Source organism: Fusarium redolens (assembly GCF_020744475.1).
Source record: "Fusarium redolens strain MPI-CAGE-AT-0023 chromosome Unknown BKA55scaffold_1, whole genome shotgun sequence".
NCBI lineage: Eukaryota > Fungi > Ascomycota > Sordariomycetes > Hypocreales > Nectriaceae > Fusarium > Fusarium redolens.
Genome location: NW_025763664.1, coordinates 1,458,344 through 1,479,296, shown reverse-complemented (window position 1 = coordinate 1,479,296; position 20,953 = coordinate 1,458,344). Strand labels below are relative to the sequence as shown.

Sequence of the window (20,953 nt, the reverse complement as noted above, 5' to 3'; positions counted from 1 at the left end):
AAGTTGCGTATGGGCATCGTCGAGAGCCCTTGGTGTTCGTCCCTCATTACTGGTAGATGAATGTGTGTGGTGCTTAGCGTCCCGGCAAAAAATAATAGATAATGACAATTATGGCATCCAACTGCGAACATTGGTGCGGAACTTCCAGACAAGAGATCTTCAAACTCAGACGGTACGCCGTTAACTCCTGGTGCTGAACGCATGCTTTGTTCACCGATCCTCACCACCCCTTGCCTTTCCGCGTCTCCTGAAGAAATCCATCACCCGCTTGGCGGCTCCGCTGCTCCCTTCGTGGCCACGGTAGTTCTCCCCATCGTACGCATCCGCAAACTTCTTGTGGCTCTTCTGAAGCACACTTGATCGGTCGTCACGACTGCTTCCGACTGGGCGTCCATCATAACCTTCTGATTCTGAGAAATCCGCTTGGTATGGGCGAGACCTTGAATCAGTGGGAGGTCGTCGCACATCCACAGAAGAGTCCGAGCCTGTGTTCAGATGACTACCTTGTATGTATGTAGGGATTGCGCTGGGTCTTCGACCATCCTGTTGAGCGTTCGCATAGCGCGTGTGGTACACAGGGCTGGACTGTGCTGTATCACGCTGAGGGTATTGTTCGTAGGGAGCGTCAAGGTAGGGTTCGCTGTGTCGAGCCTCTTCGTGAGCGCTGTAGCCACGGAGCTGCTCAGCTCGAGGATGTTGGATGGGCAAATCCTGTTGTGAATCCGCCTCGGATCCAGTTACACTTCCCTGATCCTTACCCAGACCCATCGCCTTGACCAGAGAGAACCGACGGTCCTTCTTATCACTGGAACCTTGAACACTGCCACTACGCTTCTTTCCAAGACCGAGAGAGAATGATCGTCGAGAGGCCTTTGATTCCATGGAGGGCCTGGGACCAGCTTCCTCACCTGGCATCATGGTGGTGGGCATACTGACGGGAGGATACTTCCGTGACTTGTCAGGCTGCTGCTGCTGCTCTGGTCGCTTCTTAGATCGTCCCCCGAAGATAGATCCGCTACGGCCCATGATCTTGTTACCAAGATCACCCAGGGTATTTGACCTCTTGTGACCTCTGCCTGTCGACTTTGTCTCATTCTGGAAAGTAGACATCTTCATCACCTTGGGAGGGACACTACCCACAGTCTTAGCGATATTCTCCTCATCGTCAGGGTTTTGAGGTTGTTGAATTCGACCGTGAGCATTTGTATCGGCAATAGTAGGAGGTGCAGGCTGGCCATAGTTGCCATGAGACTGCAGACCCATTGACGCAGAAGATTGCATTGAGCCTTGGGTCCTTGGCCTTGCTGTGTTGGTTGGACCAGTCATAAAGGCATTGTCGGAGGTGGCGCGGGTATCGCGAGCTGGCCTGTGGGGAACAGCGCTCTTGTGCGAGCTTTGGGGACGTCTCGACTGGGTACGAGAAGGGTTGTCCTTTGTCATAGGAGGTTCACGTGGGAGAGGCTTCTCAGTATTGGCTTCAAGCACATCCACAGGTGCCTGCTGTTGGAGGGAATGGGAACTAGGTTTTGAAGGCGCAGCGTCTGCACCACGCTGAGTTTTCGTTGTAGGGGCCACGTATTCGACCTGGACTGTTCTTCGCTTTGCATCCTTCGGTGTGCTGCGATGAGTAGTCTCAGATTCGGGATCGACACTGCCATGAGTCTTCGCCAGCCCTCCAACAACAGGAGGATGAGATTGTTTTTGCTTGGAAGCTTCGCGGACAGATGAGCTTCGGGCAATGGTCGGGGCCTCGGCGTAGTCGTCCGGTGACGCGCCCGAATCGGGGACTTCTGACGGTAATGTTGTCGAGCTTGTGATGAACTCAACGAGGTTCGCGTATTCGCTCAACCAGCTGTGTCGAGCAACTTCGAAAAGATCCGCTCTCTTACGGGGATTAGGGACGAGAATGCGGCGGAGAAGGTCTCGAGCGTGAGGTGTGACGTATTCAGGGAAAGTCAGAGGTGTTGTCACGATATACTTGTATAAAAGGTTGATGTTGTCGCCTTCGGGGTTGGCGGGATCGTCATCAAAGGGGAGGTAACCGGCGAGCATGGCATACTATAAGGAATGGTCAGTCCCAACTTTCATTCTGTGTCAATCGCACGACTTACCAAGATGACACCACAACTCCAGACATCCACCTTGCGTCCCGTGTAAAGAGAATCGCTGACAACCAGTTCAGGCGCGGCATAACAAGGACTTCCACAACTTGTTTGCATGAGATCACCCTTCCTGGAGCCGTTCATCTTGACCCGGTCTAAGCCCATTCGCTTCACAAATTCCTTATCTGTGAGATTAAGCTCTTCATCCTTGCTCAATTCTTCGTTGGGGTCAAAGGTGTTGGCGAAGCCAAAGTCGGTAATAATAATGTTGCGGTTTCGATCGAGAAGCAGGTTTTCCAACTTCAGATCCCGGTGTACGATTCCCTTCTTATGGAGATATCCAACACCAGACACAAGCTGGGCAAACAAGCGACGAGCCGCATTATCTTTTAGATAACGGTGGTTAAGGATGTAGTCGAAAAGTTCACCACCCGACGCGTACTCGAGGATGATGCCAATGTGTCGGTCTGTTTCGACCTTGTCGATTAGACGCACAATATTAGGATGTTGGACTCCGCGAAGGATGGCAACTTCGCGGTAAATCTTGGCAAAACGAGAGGGGTTGCTACCCACACTGTCTCTCTTGATGAGCTTGATGGCAACCTGTGATATTATGAGTTGAGCGTCTCCAAAAACATCGATTGCGAGCTTACCTGGACGCTACTGTCCTGCTTCCAACCCAGTTTCACTTTGCCAAATTCACCTTCACCGATAGTGTTGCCCAGAATAAAATCGCCGAACTTGGTATTGCCCTTGTGGCTTCGGCTATGATCGTGTCGACTTCGCTGTCCTCGTCGTTCCTCGTGGTGATCGCCCGTCGCGACAACAGGAGGCGGCGCTGCGGCATCTTCGACGCTATGCTGAACTGCACCATGATTGCGATCCCGGTCGATGGTATCTTGAGCAGCAGCAATGGCTTTCGTTAAGCTGTCAGTGGCATCGTGGACGGGTTTCGAGGGTGTGCTGTGTGCGGATCGGACTGGCATGGAAGTGGTTGCGGCCCTGCCATCTCGGCTACTGGCTCGGGCAGCAGCGTCAGCCTTGCTGCTTCGGTGACCGTTCTCTGCAGCCGCTGAATCACCACGCGAACCAGTTCGAGCGGATTCGTTTCGGCGGGGAGAATTGGTAGACTTTTCGTTAGGATACTGGGACCTCCGCGAACTACCACTCTGGTGGTTGGACGAGGTCCTTGGGGGAGCGACAGGAGGCATGTTGCCTTGCCAGTCGGAGGCAGAGGCTGAAGGCTCTTGGTCGTTAGGCGCTGAGGCGGTGACGGGTGAACCGAAGCCGGGAGCTAGATGATAAGAAGGCGAGGGAGCGCTGTCGTTCGTTTTTCGTGAAGGAGGTCGTCGCGAAGATGAAGAAGCGGTCGAGGTCTGCTGGGCATTGTACGCCTGGCCGTTACCGTTAGGGGATGAATGTGAGGGCCTGTACTGGCGGGACGACGGTGTGCTCAAGGGGGACGAGGCCAGAGCGGTGTGTTGATGGGGGGCCGTTTGTAAGGCAGCCGACGACATCTTCCACGCCCAGACGCGTAAAATAAATTTGACGGATCAAACCGTTTGGCAGAGCGTTTTTAAAGTATGATACAACGGTGTGCGCGAGAGTTGAGGTTTTCTGACAGTGGCGCTCAGGAAAAAAAAGCCAGGCGGCGGACGCGAATATGCAGGTCGAAATACCTGGCAGTTTCAGACAGCCCAGTCTAGGGAAGCGCTGAACCGGGGATAAAATGCACGCGGCGCCAGAGAAGCAATTGTAAGCGACGAGGACGGGGGAAACCGTTTCGAAATCAACGAACGAGTACTAAAAAATGAGTTTGAGCAGGAGGAGAGCAGAGTTGAGTTCGTGCGTGTCTCGACTATCTCATGGTGCGCGCGCGACGAATTGCGAATTACTCGATATCGGTCGTATCCGCTTTCTTGCTTCTGCTGCTGCTGCGTCTTCTTGCTCGCTTGTTTTGGCTTCTGATTATATTTTCGGAGCGAATGGGACTGATCCAATACAAAGCTGAGTTCTGCGGTCTGAGGTGCAGCTAAACGGCCGTGACGGGCGGATCAGGATTGGATGACGGCCGACGCTGGATGCGTTGGCAGCCGAACAGGGCTGGGCTGCGAATGGCACTGAACTGTATGGACGTAGGTATTGTTTTTTGTTGTTGTGTTGATGCCCTGTTTCGCTGCGCCTTGGGTCCTGCAGGTGCTAATTAACTCCCCTTTTTTGATAGGACTGGATCCAATTGGGCTTGACGAGACGAGACTTGACTGGACTGGAGGTTGGGGCGCGCGATGGTTGAGATCGTCGGTTCGACCTAACGTGCAATGCAATGCGATGCTATGCTATGCGATAGTAGCGACGCGCAAACGTCAAAAAAGACGTGAAATATCAAATCGCCAGAAACAGGCGAATGAAGAAGAAGGGAAAGAATCGATCGGGAACGAGGTTCAATTAAACGGATGTGGTAACAGAACGACTGCCAACCACCAAACCAAACCAAACAAGCCAGGTCCCTAACGTTAGGAAAGTTTAGCAAAATGGTGTGAGGACCGTGTCTTGAGTCGGGGCCTCTCGCGCTACCAGAGTCAGACAGAGAGTCGAGAGGTTGGAACTTGGAGGTGGAGGGAGTCTGAAGGGAACTTTACAGCCACATGCCCTTGTAAGCCAGTAAATTTAGTGGACGGGAGGGAAGCAGAAACAAGCGTCAATCCGACCTAAAGAGGTTCGAGGTACTTAATTTCATGCGGGATAAACAGTCGTTTCTCATGTATAACACCCTGGTCCGAGAGAAGGGAAGCCATTCATCAATTTCCCAGATGGGACTCTCAAGACTCAAAGACTCGGGCGCCAGGACGAGATGAGACGTTCTAAGAGACTAACGTTAGGAGACCAGGGTAGGGTAGGTTGGGCTGCAGGTATGGGGCCCTCGAATCATGGATCTCCCAATGGAGAGTCAACAGTCAGTCAATTCATCAATTCCAGTAAAAGTAAACACTAACAACAACATTGATCCGACCCATTGATTAAACTAGGGCGCCTCTCAACTGAAAAAGTGTTAGAGCATTGATTTTTATGAGACTTTTCAGTGGGAATCTGTCAAGTCTCGAGATGCCATCCATACCCTGCCTGACCTTGTATATGATCCAATGCAAGGAGTCGAGGGGAAAAAATAACCTTGGCTGGAAGGGGGACTTTGCATGGGTTTGAATGCATCAAGATCCATTATGAGGGTACGTATCACCTGAATCGAGCACAATACAGAGCACCACTGCAGTACCCCTGAATATAGCGCTGTCGTTCCTGCAGGTACGGTACGGGATACAGTTTTGTGTTCCATCTTGAACTCCAGCTGCATCTCCATTTTGTGTCTCATCCGACGGAGATCTCTTATAGCTAGTTCCCGATATTGACACTATCAGCTGGTTAATAGAATAATATCCCGCAACTGATAACTCACAGAGTTACAATTGCCGTCAACTTTAAAATGGCAAGTATTTAGACCTTCGGTTCAATAACTCATTTACGGATATTGAATGACGAGGACGAGGCATTATTTGACCCAACAAAACAAAACAAGGCTCTTGTTTCTCTACCAACCCTCCCTTCTCTCAATCTTCAGGTCTCTTGTTTTCTCGAGATTAGATATCATGCTTCAACCGAAAGCCATCGGCCAGTGCTCGCACCATCAAGTCTCTTGACCTTTCCCGTGCCCTTCACCCATGGCCCTTGTTTCGAGGCGTCTGAAGCTAGTCCAACTTAAGTTCTGCCCAGCCGAGACCTTTTCTCAGGTCCCTGTTCGTCTGACGTCGTGTACTTGGAATTGAATTTGGTGCCTGAAGCCAATAATTTCAACGTCGGTCACTACGGGCATCTACTCAATATTGTGTATCGCATGCTGACAGGAACATCAACTCAATCAGGGAGGTCTTGACATCCAAGGCAAGGACGAATTGCCCGGTATGTGATGCGAGGCATTGACCAGTAATCTTACAAGTGGGCTTCGCGAGAGGGTTGTTTTCTGAAGGTGGGTGGTCTCAGCTTTGGCTTTTCTTCTTCTTGATGACATTTACGGCAACCCGCGTCACGATATTGTGAGCAAGTTGTCGGTCAGGCCGTCGATGGTAGTGTCGATGGATGACAGTCCAAGACTCCAAGCCAACTGCATTACATGGGTGCGTCCGACGGATAACGTTGAGCCGTTTGCATGTACGTATTATAATTATAATTTTGGCGTATCAACTTTGTTCTCCCTCAGGCTCCCTGCATGCATTAAGAGCAAGGTACCATACTTGATGATCAGCTCCAACAGCTCATCCCACGGTCCGTCTCGCCTGGGCCCGTCCATGATCCTGTTCCTCGTATTCAGCCCGCACTACGTAGAACAAAGGAAGCTCGAGGTCAAGTTTCCACTTGTTTCGAGAAGTAAAGATAGAAGTAACGGAATCGCGTTATAGTTCATACATATATAAGACGATTCTCCCAATAGGCAGATGAGCCCAGGGTTGAGCTTTTGCTCCGCTCGTCGAACTCGGCTAGGTGTAACTAGTTGCATTCTCAAGTCTGTAATGATAGTAAGACCGAGAAGCGTAGCATATACAAAAAGCAACTCAGTTTTCCTCCATGATTTGACTGCCAAATTCTTTCAGTTCACACAATGTAATCTTGATTCAGCTGTCGAGATGTGATGCCCAGGTTCAAGGTTCAACTTTGACAACCTCTTCCCTACCTCGGCATACACATCACAATCACTAAGCTCGTCACGAGCGCACTTTACTTCGTAGAGTTATTACTGCTACGGCATAAGATTTGTCGGATCTAGTGGTTTTTTTTTATGGAGCGGAACTTTTTAGAAGTTGTCCAACACATGCATGATACGTCAACGAGGATGATTACTGTTACGGTGATGGCTTGGTATAGTGACCTCACCTTCAAGTAAATATATTGGTTCATGATGTGAATCACTAATAATAGTTTGAGAAAAAATGAAGGGCTATAAACTTTGGCACAAATTAATAGCACTTTTTGATATAGGCAATCTTAGGACTTATTACTCCTTAAAGTGAGATGATGTGTTGCGAATTTAGGATATATAAGTCATCATCTTGTTCGCGGCATTTTCCCTGGGAGCAAGCCCATGGATTCTTCCTTGATTTTGCTTGAATCGAATGTCATGCATGACTCTGGGGTTTTGCACACTTCATCAGCTTCGAATCTCGCTTGTCATTCATTTCCCCAGATCAAACAACCGAATTCTTTTGATGATTTCATCAACAGAGAATTCTTAGTTGCGGCTTGCGAGCAATGATTGTATTGCATGTGTTTCTCAGGCTATGTTGGCATTAACCATTTATCCCGAGACAGTCCCTTTTTTCCACAGACTTCTGAAACACCCTAATAATTATCTTTTATTTTCCCGCGACTTAGACGCCACGATATATATATTTATCTAACATTGACGTGCTAGACCAGGGCAGATGAGGAAATGGGATGCATTTAGCAAGTCATTTGAACGTGCACGACTGTTTTTCGACGGGCACTCGCACAATATGACTGTGCTTGTGGTGTTGAGGTCCAAGAGCCAGCCAGCATTGATGCCGGAGATGAGCTACGCGTAAAGGGGACAGGGATCCATCTGACGTGAATTTGAGCTTGACAAGGTTGCTTTGACTTCTTTTCTTCGTTTCAGACGTCATCTTTCGGCGTCGCCGTCTGTAGAAACAAATCCGTCCTTTTGGGAGAATTGAGTTGGAAATTGATGATCAGGCTTCACGTTTGAGTGATTTGTTCATAAACGTCAAAGTTGATACGTCTCATGAACATGGTTTCACCCGTCATGATAGCTTGTCATCCTTTGCTTTTCAATAGATCCCTTCTCAGCTGAGCCACTAAATCATGTATAAATGGTACGTTATATACATTTCAGCTGAAATTGGAATCACCCCTCACTTCCTGTCGCGACGCGTCCATCCTGGTCATGATGAGCCGCCAAGTGACATACTGGGTCAGTCATCCTAGTCATCGATAAGGCCTTGATACCTAACTCAGATCCTCGATTTGCTTGCGTCTTGAACCGCAATCGCAAACAAGTCAAGATCGCGTCACATCCCATCCACAGTTCATCTCTAAGGCATGACTTGATCCTATTCATGGCCTTGATTCCCCTCTCGATCTGCACTCCCGATGTCACTCTTGATCTTTGGTGTGATAGTTTTGATAAATTCATGCTCCTATAGCAGTCATGACTAGGGTTTGCTCATGCGACATACTTTGCGGATGGTACTACTTACTAGTACTTAGCAATCTCCATGCGTTGAATCTATCAAGTCACCAACAGAAAAAGCCTTGGTGACCGGATTCACACAGTGCAACGACTCATCCTCAATATCGAGCCAGGTATACATGTTACGGTGACATTCACATATATTCAGCGTATTGCTTTGTGATCTGCTTATGGGCTTAAGAAAGACTGCCTGGAATCATCAAGAAGTACCAGGTTTTCCATTCATGATAGAACAATGCCTCGTTTGATCTCGAGGTATTGTAGACGGAGAGGTGTCCCTTTCATGACACTGTTCAAAAGTCAGACTATCTCATATCATCTAATAGAAATTTAGAATATTGCCTTCTCCATTCCTCGTGCTTGGATATACACACAGTCCACACAGCATGGTATGCGAACTCGTTGTAGCGCACCTCTTAATGCATGAAGAAGTCGTGCGCAATCCCTTCACTATGAAATGACCACGAACCATTGGAAATGCAAACATTAGAGCCGACCATCGAGTATTGCCAAGGGATTACAGCAGTTGCATTAGTGTACCAACAGGATCAACATATGTTCAACTCATTACCTGCGTATTTGACCACGTTCTATTAGATATGCTACATAATGACCGCAAGGCCGACGAAATGCTGCGCTAGATGTGCAAGATCAAAATGCCAAATGTCATGCTTAAAGCTTAATGCTGATATTATAAGCATCCAATGCCACCGCAACCCCTGTGATCGTTGCGGTATATGCAACCAATATTCCCATTGTCAATACGGGAGTAGCATCCAGTGTGTTGACTGTCATATTAACCAAGCCAGTCAACAAATTTGCCAACAAGAAGATGGCCAATCCGTTACGATTATATGCTCGGATCACACGGCTGGTGGCTTGAATATAAGTCTCCTTCTCCGTCTTGGCGTCTTGTGCATTATAAAAGGCAGGGAAGAATATTGTATCGATGACCGCAAACCCAAACAGTTGCAAGGTGTTAAAGGCAACAACCCATAGAACATAGGGTAGGTTTGCCATTCGACGGGATACTGCCAAACCGAAACCGTAGTGATAATTCGTGGAGAGCAAGTAGAGTCCAGTCCAGACGCCGCCCCAAACAGCCATGGTCATCAGAAGCGTGTTCCTCTGAGCTCCAGGGCTGGCAGTACTCTTAGGGGGAATATTACGGGGGATGACAAACATGCCCGTGTCTTGTCCAGCAAGGAAAATTGCCAGGTATCCAATAAAGCTGAAGATACCTTCTCGGTTCATGCTAATTAGGTCCGTCCTGGGGGCTGTCAGGACATACGCCTTGAGACTAGTGGTTTCAAGCAGAATTTGATATGTGACGCCCACCAACAACGACAGGGCTGCAAATGAAGGAATCCATTTCAGAGCTGACTGGAAGATGGCAACAAAAGGGGGCAGAAAACCAAGTGTGAAGAAGAAGTTCCAGTGAACGCCATATTCCGTCACATGTTCGGCATAGTCCAGACCCTTAACACTCAGGAAACGTATTAAGCCTAGGACTAGTAGTGGGATAGAATGGCGCAGCGAATGCACGATCCGGTGGGAAAGGGGTGTTGCCCGACCTGTTGTGCGACCGATCGCTTTCTCGCGCAGTACAGGACGAGCTGCAACAAGGCCAGCTGAGAAGACAAAGGATCCAACACCTAAGTCCATCAGAGAAGTACCCCATGTCTCAACCTTGGCAAAACGTCTAGGAAATAAGCGGAAATCGACAGCAAGGATGGCCACACAGGTGACAATCATCATGCAGCCGCGAAAGTTTGTGAGGAAAGGCTTCGTTGATAAGATATCAAGATGCCCAGAGCTTTCCTTGGACCGCGCATTTGGAGGGACCTTGAGCTTCTTCTTTCGACTTATAGAATGAGGTGGGATGACGAAGACGAGAATCGTAGGCGCAATAAGAAGAAGATTAAGAAGAAGCGGCGATTTTGAATAGAGAGTTATCGACAGGAGAATGGCTCCAACGTTGAGGAGGAAATCAACAGCGAATGCGAGTACGGTATACGGTTCGAAGAAGGACTGGCGGGCTTGGAGGACGGACCACAGGATAATTGCTACCTGTAACAATTCAAAATTAGCAACTATTCACGCACGGCATGGTATGGGCGGGCGGGATAAGGGTACGAACAGCCGCAACGGATGTAACATAATTGATTTCTGCGACAGAGCCGCCAGAGAGATTGGACACAAAGTCCTCCTTTCGTTGCTTGTAGCTCGCGGATTCAGACATGGCCGGCGGCAAATGATGGCAAGCCTCAGCGCATAATTTAGGAGAGAGTAGAGGTTCGGGCACTAAGAAACGGTGGAGGCAATATACCTGTCAAAGTTGACAAGTAATGCTCAAGTCAGCCTTGTTCGTGATAAAGTTACCACGTTGTAACGTGTAAGTAAAGTTGTCGTAGGATATTGAGATGGAGGGGCCCGAGGCTGCTGGACAGGGAGCTTTGACCAATCAGCCAATGAGACGTTGCGTCTTTGACAGGACACCTTGTCACGTGCATCCTCACCACCAATATCATACGGCCTCTACACAGTATTAGTCTCCGTCTTCAACCTCACACCAACAAACACGATATCCTTGAGGTGTTCGACAGGTCAGGCTTTCCACAGCGCCTCATTCAGGCCGCTGGGTCGGAGAGGCCAACCAAAAGCGGGCTCTGTCCCGCGGACGTAGACTCATCATGTCGGCATCCATTGCCTAGAGCAAGCCGCATTTCTTTGTTCTCTGGCTTAGCAAGCACACACTTTCATTTCGTCAAAGATTTACACCAGCGCCATATGGCTAACTCCTTTGTGTTGAAATCTCTGAAGTCAGAGCATGTTGGGGCAAATGTGCATAGCATATGTCATCCTTTCTTTAAGAGTCAGCGCCATTTTATTCCAATAATCAGATATTTATTATCCTGCCATGGGAGGGAGGGCTGCTCCTCATTCCTCATAATACTTTACTCTCCCATCTTTCAGACCCAGCAGTATCAACCTCCTGGTTCGTGTCTCATTCTTAGTTGCCTGCCTACCCATAACCTATCCAATATATTCGTGAAACTCCATCTTTCCTCGTCATAGCTACCATGACCACAGTCGCCTCTGAATCCCGACCTCGTCCATCCATAGAACCTATCCGAACTTCAGGTCCTGGTCTCAATGTCCGATCTTTGCGATCCCGTGTCATCCAAAAGAGCCCGTTATGGACCCCTTCACCCCTATCACCCCACAGTCGACTTCTTCCACAACTTCGAGAGCCCGAAGATGATGATATGGAGCAAGATGATGATACCGGAGTTGATCAGCTGGAACCCCGAAAGCGTGATCTGCCCAAGCTTGAGTCCAGTCTATGCAATGTTTCTTTGAGACCGATTGCACAACCTTCTCTCTTAAGCTCTAGCCCCAGCACTTTCCCATCTCGGCGCTCTCCCCTTTCTGCGCCACTCTTAGCTCCTCCAGTTTTCCAAAGACCTACTCTAGCAGATGAGACAAGAAGCATGTTGCTTCAGGAGTCAGACGCTGAGCGAGGTGGTGACTCTCCTCATGTCGACTATGAGCGCCGACAGTCTGCCCCTGGTGGCCCTCTTCACGCCAGAGCCATGCACCTTGCTCGACAAAGAGAGCATCATCGTCGGCGATGGATCGCAGCATCATATAGACCTCGTGAGCCTGAGATATTTGTGTTACCTGTCGAGCTTCGTCGCTTGTCTCAGTTGTCTCCGAGTGACGCGGAAGCGTCTTCATCCTATCCTCCAGAGAGACGTTTGACTACCCGTGTGGCTGTTCATTCCCCTGGCCGGAAGTCAATTATACTCACAAGAACTTTCGACTTGGACGAGTTGAGAGCTACACTTCCAGTTATGAGCCCTCTTGAACGACACAAAGAGGATAGGCGTGCATCAGTTGTAACCCTTCAACCTCATTCTATCAGTTCTCGAGCATCCTCCCCCGGAATCCCTCGTGAAAGACGCCATTCCCATGGTGCTCTCCCTGGATTAGATCCGACGCACTCGCCAGCTTTTGAACGAAGAGGCTCACGCCAGGGTTTCGGTCCTGTCGCTATACGTAAGTCACTGGCCCTTGATCTCAAATATATCAGTTCAGCTCCCCAATGTCAACATCACGGCTTCGAGAACCATGTCTAACTTTCCTCAGGCCTAAGTTATGCTCGAACATACCTTCCCGTCCTGGCAGCTGTCATTCTCTCAGAACACGTCCGTCCTGGTGCCACGGTTGAGATCCCCCTCCCACATCCTCACGCTTGGGAGGGCACTGTCGCACATGTTTACACCGGACGAGTCGCACTTACTGAGCCCATCAAGCAGAACATCCTGTATCTTGGAGGCTCAGTATAAAGGCACGAGGGAATAGATCGAGGACGTTGGCGCGTGGGAACGTCCAAGCTTATTGGATATTGGAATCAGGTGGGTGACTGGGTTATGGGGGCAATTTTTCAATGTGCTTTGTAATTCTGGGTATTGCTAGCGAGTTAATGCAACATTTCGATTCTTGATCCCCTGATTCCTTTCTGCAACAGCCACTGTAGTCAAGGGGCACTGCTCACTTCAAGATAGAGACTACAAGCATGATCATCGTGGGTTGTATTATATAGTCACAATCCTTGATTTTAGAGTTATATACGTCTTCCACCGTGTTGTGCTGAACTTCTGGCACAGGTCCTTGTCCACATATGATGTCTTCAAGATGTAAATACTCCTATTCTTTTTACCTATAATCTTTCCGTGCTGGACACTTACATCGAGATATTTGAGACAGGGACTTTGAGTTAAACACCATAAGAATTCTGATTCTATGTTGGTTGAGTTGTTTGATTTCATTAATTGCTCTATAGAGTCTTTTAAAGTTGACGGCATTTTAGTATAGTTATGCTAACGTCAAGGGCTATAACAAAAGTTTCGAAGAAATGTCATGTAGAGGGAACGTTTGAGACATTGCAATGTGTTATGTGATCATAATAATAGCCTCTTTATCTCGTATCGTGAACAAGAAACGCCCTTGTGAGCCTGGAGGTTGAGCCGCGAACTGAGGCAATCGCCGCATTAGCTGATTAATTCACGAGTAAAGATCTACATTTGGTCTTTGAACCAAGTTTACAAACGAGGCATAGGCCGTATCACGTTTTCTTTGTTATATCTTTTGCCTCATTGCTTGCACCTTTTTAATAGAGGCGTTGGTACCACCTTGTCCGAGGCATAAGTCAACTACCCCATGTTTTGATCATGTACTATGTACGCTATCGTGTTAAACCCTGCCTCGGTTGATCGATAGATCAGTAGTTTTCTTGGCACGGAAGGCATACCTTATTCAGAGGGCGTCATTGATCTAGAAAATAGCCGATGGAGACGAGTTCAGCATTCACATGTATCAGACTGGCTTTACATGGCACATCACACGATGTGCCCACAAGATCACTGACAAGAGATCAAAACTATGACATCCGGAGCTAGCATCACGATGGTGGTCAAAGAACAAGCCCGTGCCTATCTGCCACCTGCTTGCTCACAGCCTATCATGATCCCCTCCCCCGCAAGTGTTCGATGTGTTGTCGACACGAACTCTCCAAAATGCCAACTTCGCTTGATTTAGTAAGTGGAGAAAGACGGCGCGACGCAAGCATGGCCTGCAGGATGCACGCTCGGACGCTGATGATATAAACACACCTGCAGTGTGCCTCGTTAGCCTGGCCTGACGCTGCCAGGGTTCTTTGAGACACTAAAATCTATCGCGTGTATTTTGGGCTAGGTTCTTCAGGTAGCGCAGTTAGGATGTTCAACAGTCGATTTTGAGACAACAACCTGCATATCGAGAGATGAAGGAGAAAACATTGCGCCACTAGGTGAGCAGTTTCTGCGCCGTAGACTTGCTCAACCCCAGTCCGCATATAATTATCCATCGACTCTTGATAATAAACGTGGAGGAAGTTTCCCACACAAGCGATACATTGAGTTCTGTTAAGGGTCCATGGTGAAATGGACCGGCCCGGCGGCTATTGCGGCTTTGCGACTTGTAGCGGACCTCCGAAGAGTGGGCGATGACCGACCGATGGTAAGCCGCCGCACCTCCGCCCACCGTTCGGGTGGGCTTTGTGAAAACGGTGCATAAAGACCGCGAGTAATTCATTGCATTTACGGAGTAATGTGTGAGCCAGTGACAGTTATGGCCAAGTAATTGACGCATGGGACCACGTATCTGCATGAGTTGATAGGCGAGTTGCGACCGGGAGAAATCAGAAGTAAAGCAGAGCTGGCTTTCCAACAAAAGCGTTGTTTATTACCCTCTTTTGTTCTGCTTCGTTTCAACAATTCACGGCAGTCAATACATTGAACTTGGCTGCAGCCATAAGCAATGGCCAAAAGGTCTCTGTGCGACATTTCTTCCGGGAAGGGACGGAATCTGTAGTAACTCTTGGCTCTGATTGCGTTGGTGTGCCTGAGAAAACGGCAGGGTTCACACCAAGACGTCCATTGTTGGTCATGGGTAGGCATTTGGCGATGTGACGCCTCCGGCCGATAGCGAGCTGCAGCTAAGCATATGGGGATGGGTGGTGGGTGTACAGTTGACGGGCGATGAGCGAACAGACTTGTCGATCTTAGAACTGCATTAGAGGGTCGATAATCGTCAGACGCCATCTCAGCGGGGGTCTTTTCTTGCGCCATCTCTACAGTAGCAGAAGAGGAGACTTCGGTTGAGCTTGTAGGGATGAAGAATGGAGACGGGAAGAGAGAACGGAAGATTGACGATTCAATGAAGTGCTTGCCCAATGAACAGCCAAGGGAAGGTACGTACTACGAACTACTTTCCCGAGTCGATCGAACTGGTTCTTTCCAACCTTTACCTACCTTACCTAGAGTGAGTACCTTCCAACCTAGCACCAAAGAAAGATAGACGTTATGGGAGGGAAAGGATGTACCACGTACCTACCTAAGGTAGTTACTATCTAGATCCCGCTCGGTACGAGATCTCAAGTTGCCTCATCAGGCAGCCGGACATGAGAAGCTTTGGCCATTGCTTGTTGCTATCACTCGATTAGGCATCTCGACTTTGCACCAAAACCCGTCACCTACCAACATTCAGTACCTTATGATATGATTCGTTGTACCTCGACAATCATGATGGTTTCTTCATGATTCACTTGCTATAGCCACCAACAGTTGCTACGAGGTGCAGATAACCAAGTCAATACTTCAGCATCTCGATCATCTCATCGGGTTCCGGACCGTCTGAGCAGAGATATGCGATTTATCCATGTGCTACAGAAACAGAGCCACCTCAAAAATCCAAGACATGCATATGTATGCATATGCTGTTACATGCGTTCAACGTCGGCAGGTTTCTGTGTATGATAGAGGGGCATCCTTTGTGCAGGATAAACCACATACTAATGCGATTCCGAAACATCAGGAACGCTTGATGCGACTTTTGATAACCGTTGTAGTTCTCTATCAAACGAAAACCCTGTCGCCATTTGCAGAGGCTTTCCCTTGGCGTCACGAACTCGATTGACCCATGCCACCCTTGCTATTGCCGATTGATGTCCGAGCTCTGGACCCACGATGATATCTTCGCCAACAAAGAGGGGAAACGGGGCACTTGCAAGGGTTCACGGCGCAGCAACTGGATGAATTACAACAGGGACAGTGACTCGACAGCCAGATCGAATTTCAACATGTACACTGTCGACTACCCAGTGACTTTTCTGATATGTGGCTATCCGTCCCATCCCGTGGGGCTAGCTGTGTCATGAGCGTTGCGATACGACGAGAGAAGGGGAATCTCCAGTAAACCTCCCGTATCAACGACATTGGTCACTTGCTGACTGACGAAAGATCTGCAAAAGGATAGACTATTCCCGGAGGATAAACGACCAGGGACCTGCATCCAATTCGATGTAAGATGATGTTATGCAAAGCGAAATATTCAAGGTTGTGGGGGTATTTGCAACCTTTGGCAAAGTTTGGGTTGGTGACACAAGCAGGATAGGTCCTTTGGTGAGATGGATTTAGGAGTAAAACATCATCACAGACTTCATTCGTTGTGGATTTCGGTTGGATATGTTTCTCCATGGTCAACCAACATGATATGCAACTTTGCAAGTCCCGATGGGGCTCGTGAGCTCACACAACATATCACGCCAGCGACAGCATCTAAAATCAAGTTCTGATACCGTACCTATCTTGTTATTGGCAAAAGAATATCATTTCTCGAACTCAGCCGGTCCAATGACGGTCATATGCCGGCCGCACACCAAAGTAGCAGAGCCCCAAGGCCCGCAGAAAGCTAGACAAGAACCAACATGGCATTGCGACAATGAACGACATACATGGTGGACAACAGTCGTAATTCATAATGCACAAAAGGTTGCAATAATGTTCGACACCCACACCATCAGACACGTTCACCCTCTTTGCAGCTGGTTGTCTATGTATATACAGTTATGCACTACATGTATTACATAGATCCAAGAAGAGACACTACAACGAACGGGAGAAGGATAATCACGATGCTGATGCTAAGGCTGACAAGCCAGTCGCATCATGGTACACCTGTTGAAGGAATCCTGGCCTAGCCTGGCTTATACTCGATACCCCCAGACTTAGACTCAGCTAACCAGAATTACATCTAGGTACCTTGCCTTGCCTTGCGTTGTCCATCTCACATCATGATATCTACTGTGCTCCGTAAGTGGATATCAAGAAAAAAAACCCCGCGTCAGAATCCATATCATATCAAAGCAGGCCAAGTGCAGACGATCGCTGTCCGCAAATGCTTAGCTTGACTTGAAAACTCTAGCCTCTGTGCTTGGCGTTTATCTCGCACTGGCCCTCCAGTGAACTTGATCAAACCCCTCCCCCTCCAAGCAGGCTCATTACGTTTCCATTCTACCTTATTCCCTCGACTTCTAGTTGTGATCGTGATTCGCACTCGCTATGCTGCGAGGCCCTTGAGTTGACACATAATCTAACCTGATAGCTGTCACGGACACGGAGATTGAAAATGGAATCGATGTCTTGGTTCGGCCGACAAGGAGGGGGGAAGCTGGTGGGGGCTTACAGGCTTGTTTCTTGACTCTGAGTCTTGTCCAACCAGACTCCCCTGTCTTGTCTGAGCCTGCACCTCATCTCAAGTCGAGAGTCCCGCTGAAGATGCAACGGTGATCAGGGAAACCGGGCTGACAATGACACGAAAGTGGTTCCTGTTTACCCTCGATGCCACATATTACGACTCGCGCTGTTTCGACTTGGACTCGCATTGCCTAACAGGGCAGGACCCTGGATATCCCAAGCTTTATGTGTGCACAAAAACCTTCAGAGATGATGCGATAAGTAATTCCTTTTTGACTTTGTGGCTACCTGTCTCATCAACCTCCGGCACTTGCGCGAGATGCGAGTGTAACATGTCAAGCCCTAAGCCAAAGATAGCTTGCTGCAGTTGACCAGATGCAAGATTTTGGTGTGCCATACTCGAGACCAATGTCACATCTGAGCGAGGCCTGCCTGCAAACCATCTGAGCTGTCGTACTATGAAACTAATCACTTTGTGGGTGGTGCTGTGGATCTTTAATTGCCAGCCCATTACCCATCCTTCACTCTCTTCTTTAGGCTAGGGCTGTCATCACTAAACTCGAAGCTAGTGTCAACGATGCCATTTTAGGTTACTCAATGTCTCTACTGAGTCTGCATCTATCCTCGCGAACTAACGGGTTGTTCTTGATGTGGGTTTAACTGGGTATGAAATGTCTGCGCCCATTATACCCGCCTAGCAGAACCAAGTCAAGTCAGATCACAGAGGCAATAAACAAGTAATTGTCGGGTAGGAGATATCTCCCAATGTTTTGATTATCACTCTCACATGCCTTAAAGCTAGCTTTGCTTTGTGTACCCTTTGTGAGTCTCACACACCACCTAGAATCGCCTCCATCCGTAGTCCCAAATGATCCCAAATTGTTACAAAACGAGGGAAGATGACTCTTGCTCGGGTTTCGTCAGCAAGTCAAGAAGCTAGTAGTCATGATAGCCTTGACTGCTTTCCCACCAATATTGTTTGGCCCAGCAAAGCTCGCTGTTCAGGTTACCACGTGTCTTTCATCTACTTTGGAAATATCTCATTCCAAGAAGGTGACACTCTCAACCTCGTCAGCGGCCGTCGACTGGAAAAGCATAATTATCATCCCTCAAAGAAGCAAGAACTTTTGCCCAACCGGCCTCTTACAAGGCCTCCCATCTGTGTCCCCAATCCGTCCTTTTTTTTGGTGGTGGCTGTGGTGTGGTGTGCAAGAAGTAGTAGAAGAGGAAAGGTAGGAAGATTTTCGTCGTTCCATTTGACCTTTGGTCATGGACAATTAACTTCCCACATGAAAATGAAAACGTTACTCATGGCCTCATCAAATCGTTTCATCGCCAGGTCAAATTACCCAACACTGTGAACTGATCGAAGTTTCGTTCGCGTGCAGCTTGGTGTTGTTTGGCGTTATTGCCATTGGTGTATGCACTCGTATGGGCACATACGAGGTGCTTGAATCGTAGGCGGCGTAGTCGCTCTTTTCCCACGCGACTTGCTGTGCCTGCGGTTGCCGTCCCTTTTGACGAGCGTTATATCGAATAAGCGATCCCTTTCCAGGAGGAGTCTTCAAAACGATCGAAGGCTGCGGAGCGGGGGCAAGTCGCTGCTCATCGTTGGCATCTCCATCAGCTCGGCTACCCCATGAAGTCTAAACAATGGATGATTAGTTGATTGCTTTGGTACTTGTTTATTAAAACGTACCATATTCAAGGTGATCAGGGCGTATAGCTTGATCAATCCGTGGAAATATCCAAATATGACCGAAACGGGCAAGAACATGATATCGCTGGGGTTTCGAATGAACAGACCCATCAGCTTGACTACTTTCGTGAATGCAAACATGAAGATAAACTGAGTCCAGAAAGCGCATCGGCGATTCTGGATATCCCAGTCCGCAGTTCCCCACCAGCATGAAGCTAGGAGAAGCGGATCAACGACAAAGGCCAGCGAAGTAAAAGTTGCGAAGTGAAGGGCATATGTGCACCATAACTGCTGCCTGTTTCTTGTTAGATATTTTTCACTCCAAACAAATTTTCGACGGAGAATTCTTTTTTACTCACGTCCAAATGTAGCGTTCAGTGACCATGCTGGTCCAGTTGCTTCGCCAATTGCTTCGTGCCCAACGAGAACATTGGTACAAAAACTTGGTGCTGTTCTCCAACGTTGTCTCGATTTCACACTCCTTATCGTACTGGATCCATGTCTTCCACTGGTGGCTTACCAGCCAACGAGTCACAAAGTTGTCGTCGTCAGCATTCAAAATCCACTTTCTCCACTTCTCGTTCTTGAAGCCGTGGAGAAAGTCATGACTAGAGAGAATTTCGGAGCGGTAGGCGCCGGTACGACCAGACATGCATGAGGTGCCACCGTCGATATTGTGGGTGGCTGAAATCTCAAAGTTTCGACGCTCAATGTAAGCTGCACCCAACCAGTTCCAGGCCTTGGTTGACCAAGAACCATCATGCTCCCGTCGAACTCGTTGACAAGTTCCTACACCGCCGATTTGAGGGTCTTCAAATGGAGCGAGGATCCAGGGCATAAGAGTCGAGGGCCAGGTCACATCATCATCCGCCATGATAGTGATGGGAGTCTCGACCTTGGGGAGCGCCTCGCACACCTGCAGGCGCTTGTTGGCAATAGGAGTATCCAAAACACGGACTTTGGGGAAAACCAGGGAGTCTGCCAGGCGCTGGAGGTCTTTTCGCTTATCATGCGTTGTGACCAGAATCAGCTCGGCAGGCTCACAAACCAGAATGCTCTCAAGAGAAGGACGCAGCTCCTCGAAAGCATTGTGAATGGTCGGGATGACCACAGTCACATCCTTACTCGTAAACGTCGGTTTGCTGGGGATAGGCTTCGACTTATAAGTCCAATGGCTGACGCAATGAACTAGAAGACGGAGATAGCGATGTACCCTGGGATCATGTTAGGACTGGTAGGCCATGATGAGATTTAAGACTTTATAAAAGCCTTCTTGTTGAGAAACATAGTTTCTATTTCAAGGTGGAAATGACTTACCAAAGGCCTACAAAAAGGTACAGCCAAAAGGTACTTGAATACCAAAAGTTAAAAGAAGGCATTGGCTGTGTTAATAACCCAGCGAAGCCAGGAAGATGGCTGCGCCCAATACTTTGAGTCTCAGATTCAGACATGCTGAAGCTGTCAAGTGTCGAGATCCAATGAGGTTGGTGGGTAGGTGGGAGGAGGTGCTATTGATCCCGCGATGCGAAGAAATGTTCTTGTGATACACGGCTGTTGATGGATACCACGCAACGAGGATAGATGTTCGAAAGAGTGAGGACGAGGAGGGGCTTATAAGTGATTTCAAAAAAAGACTTTGTGTCTCGTAATCTGGAATTGATAGTGGTTGACCGTCCAAGATGATTGTGTTGTGGTGAAAGTGAATCAGAGACGCTGGAAGTACCAAAGCAATCACACTATGCACGAGAGACACAGTCGCACCGTTGCAAGACTCGAGGCACCGGAATAATATACAATG

The 20,953-nt window shown here is 48.5% G+C and overlaps 4 protein-coding genes across 4 annotated transcripts; 1 reads left to right on the top strand and 3 right to left on the bottom strand.

Annotated features, from left to right (window-relative positions):
* Nucleotides 1-210: 210 nt before the first annotated feature.
* BKA55DRAFT_499014 (uncharacterized protein) lies at nt 211-3,619 on the bottom strand (the record flags this gene model as incomplete). The annotated part of the gene is made up of 3 exons (XM_046186610.1): nt 211-2,058; nt 2,112-2,705; nt 2,756-3,619. 3 exons carry the CDS (start codon nt 3,617-3,619, stop codon nt 211-213), a joined length of 3,306 nt encoding a protein of 1,101 aa, XP_046056219.1.
* A 5,429-nt stretch (nt 3,620-9,048) lies between these two features.
* Nucleotides 9,049-10,889, bottom strand: BKA55DRAFT_588160 (GWT1-domain-containing protein; the record flags this gene model as incomplete). Its single annotated transcript, XM_046194758.1, has 3 exons — nt 9,049-10,446; nt 10,517-10,705; nt 10,884-10,889. The coding sequence occupies 3 exons, from the start codon at nt 10,887-10,889 to the stop codon at nt 9,049-9,051; spliced, it is 1,593 nt and encodes a 530-aa protein (XP_046056218.1).
* A 570-nt stretch (nt 10,890-11,459) lies between these two features.
* Nucleotides 11,460-12,728, top strand: BKA55DRAFT_532104 (uncharacterized protein; the record flags this gene model as incomplete). The annotated part of the gene is made up of 2 exons (XM_046189298.1): nt 11,460-12,438; nt 12,529-12,728. The coding sequence occupies 2 exons, from the start codon at nt 11,460-11,462 to the stop codon at nt 12,726-12,728; spliced, it is 1,179 nt and encodes a 392-aa protein (XP_046056217.1).
* Nucleotides 12,729-18,311: 5,583 nt separating this feature from the next.
* Nucleotides 18,312-20,953, bottom strand: BKA55DRAFT_10673 (nucleotide-diphospho-sugar transferase). Its single transcript, XM_046184703.1, has 4 exons — nt 20,473-20,953; nt 19,515-20,369; nt 19,156-19,450; nt 18,312-19,102 (listed from the first exon to the last, which is right to left on the bottom strand). The coding sequence occupies exons 1-4, from the start codon at nt 20,604-20,606 to the stop codon at nt 18,797-18,799; spliced, it is 1,590 nt and encodes a 529-aa protein (XP_046056216.1). The 5' UTR covers nt 20,607-20,953; the 3' UTR covers nt 18,312-18,796.

What these genes read in the sequence shown, in the direction of transcription:
- BKA55DRAFT_10673 (XM_046184703.1), bottom strand. Translation starts at nt 20,606, where the DNA reads ATGTCTGAATCTGAGACTCAAAGTATTGGGCGCAGCCATCTTCCTGGC. An exon ending in TACCTTTTTGTAGGCCTTTG is followed by an intron (nt 20,370 to 20,472) that starts GTAAGTCATTTC and finishes ACATGATCCCAG; the next exon opens with GGTACATCGCTATCTCCGTC. An exon ending in CCCTGATCACCTTGAATATG is followed by an intron (nt 19,103 to 19,155) that starts GTACGTTTTAAT and finishes TCCATTGTTTAG; the next exon opens with ACTTCATGGGGTAGCCGAGC.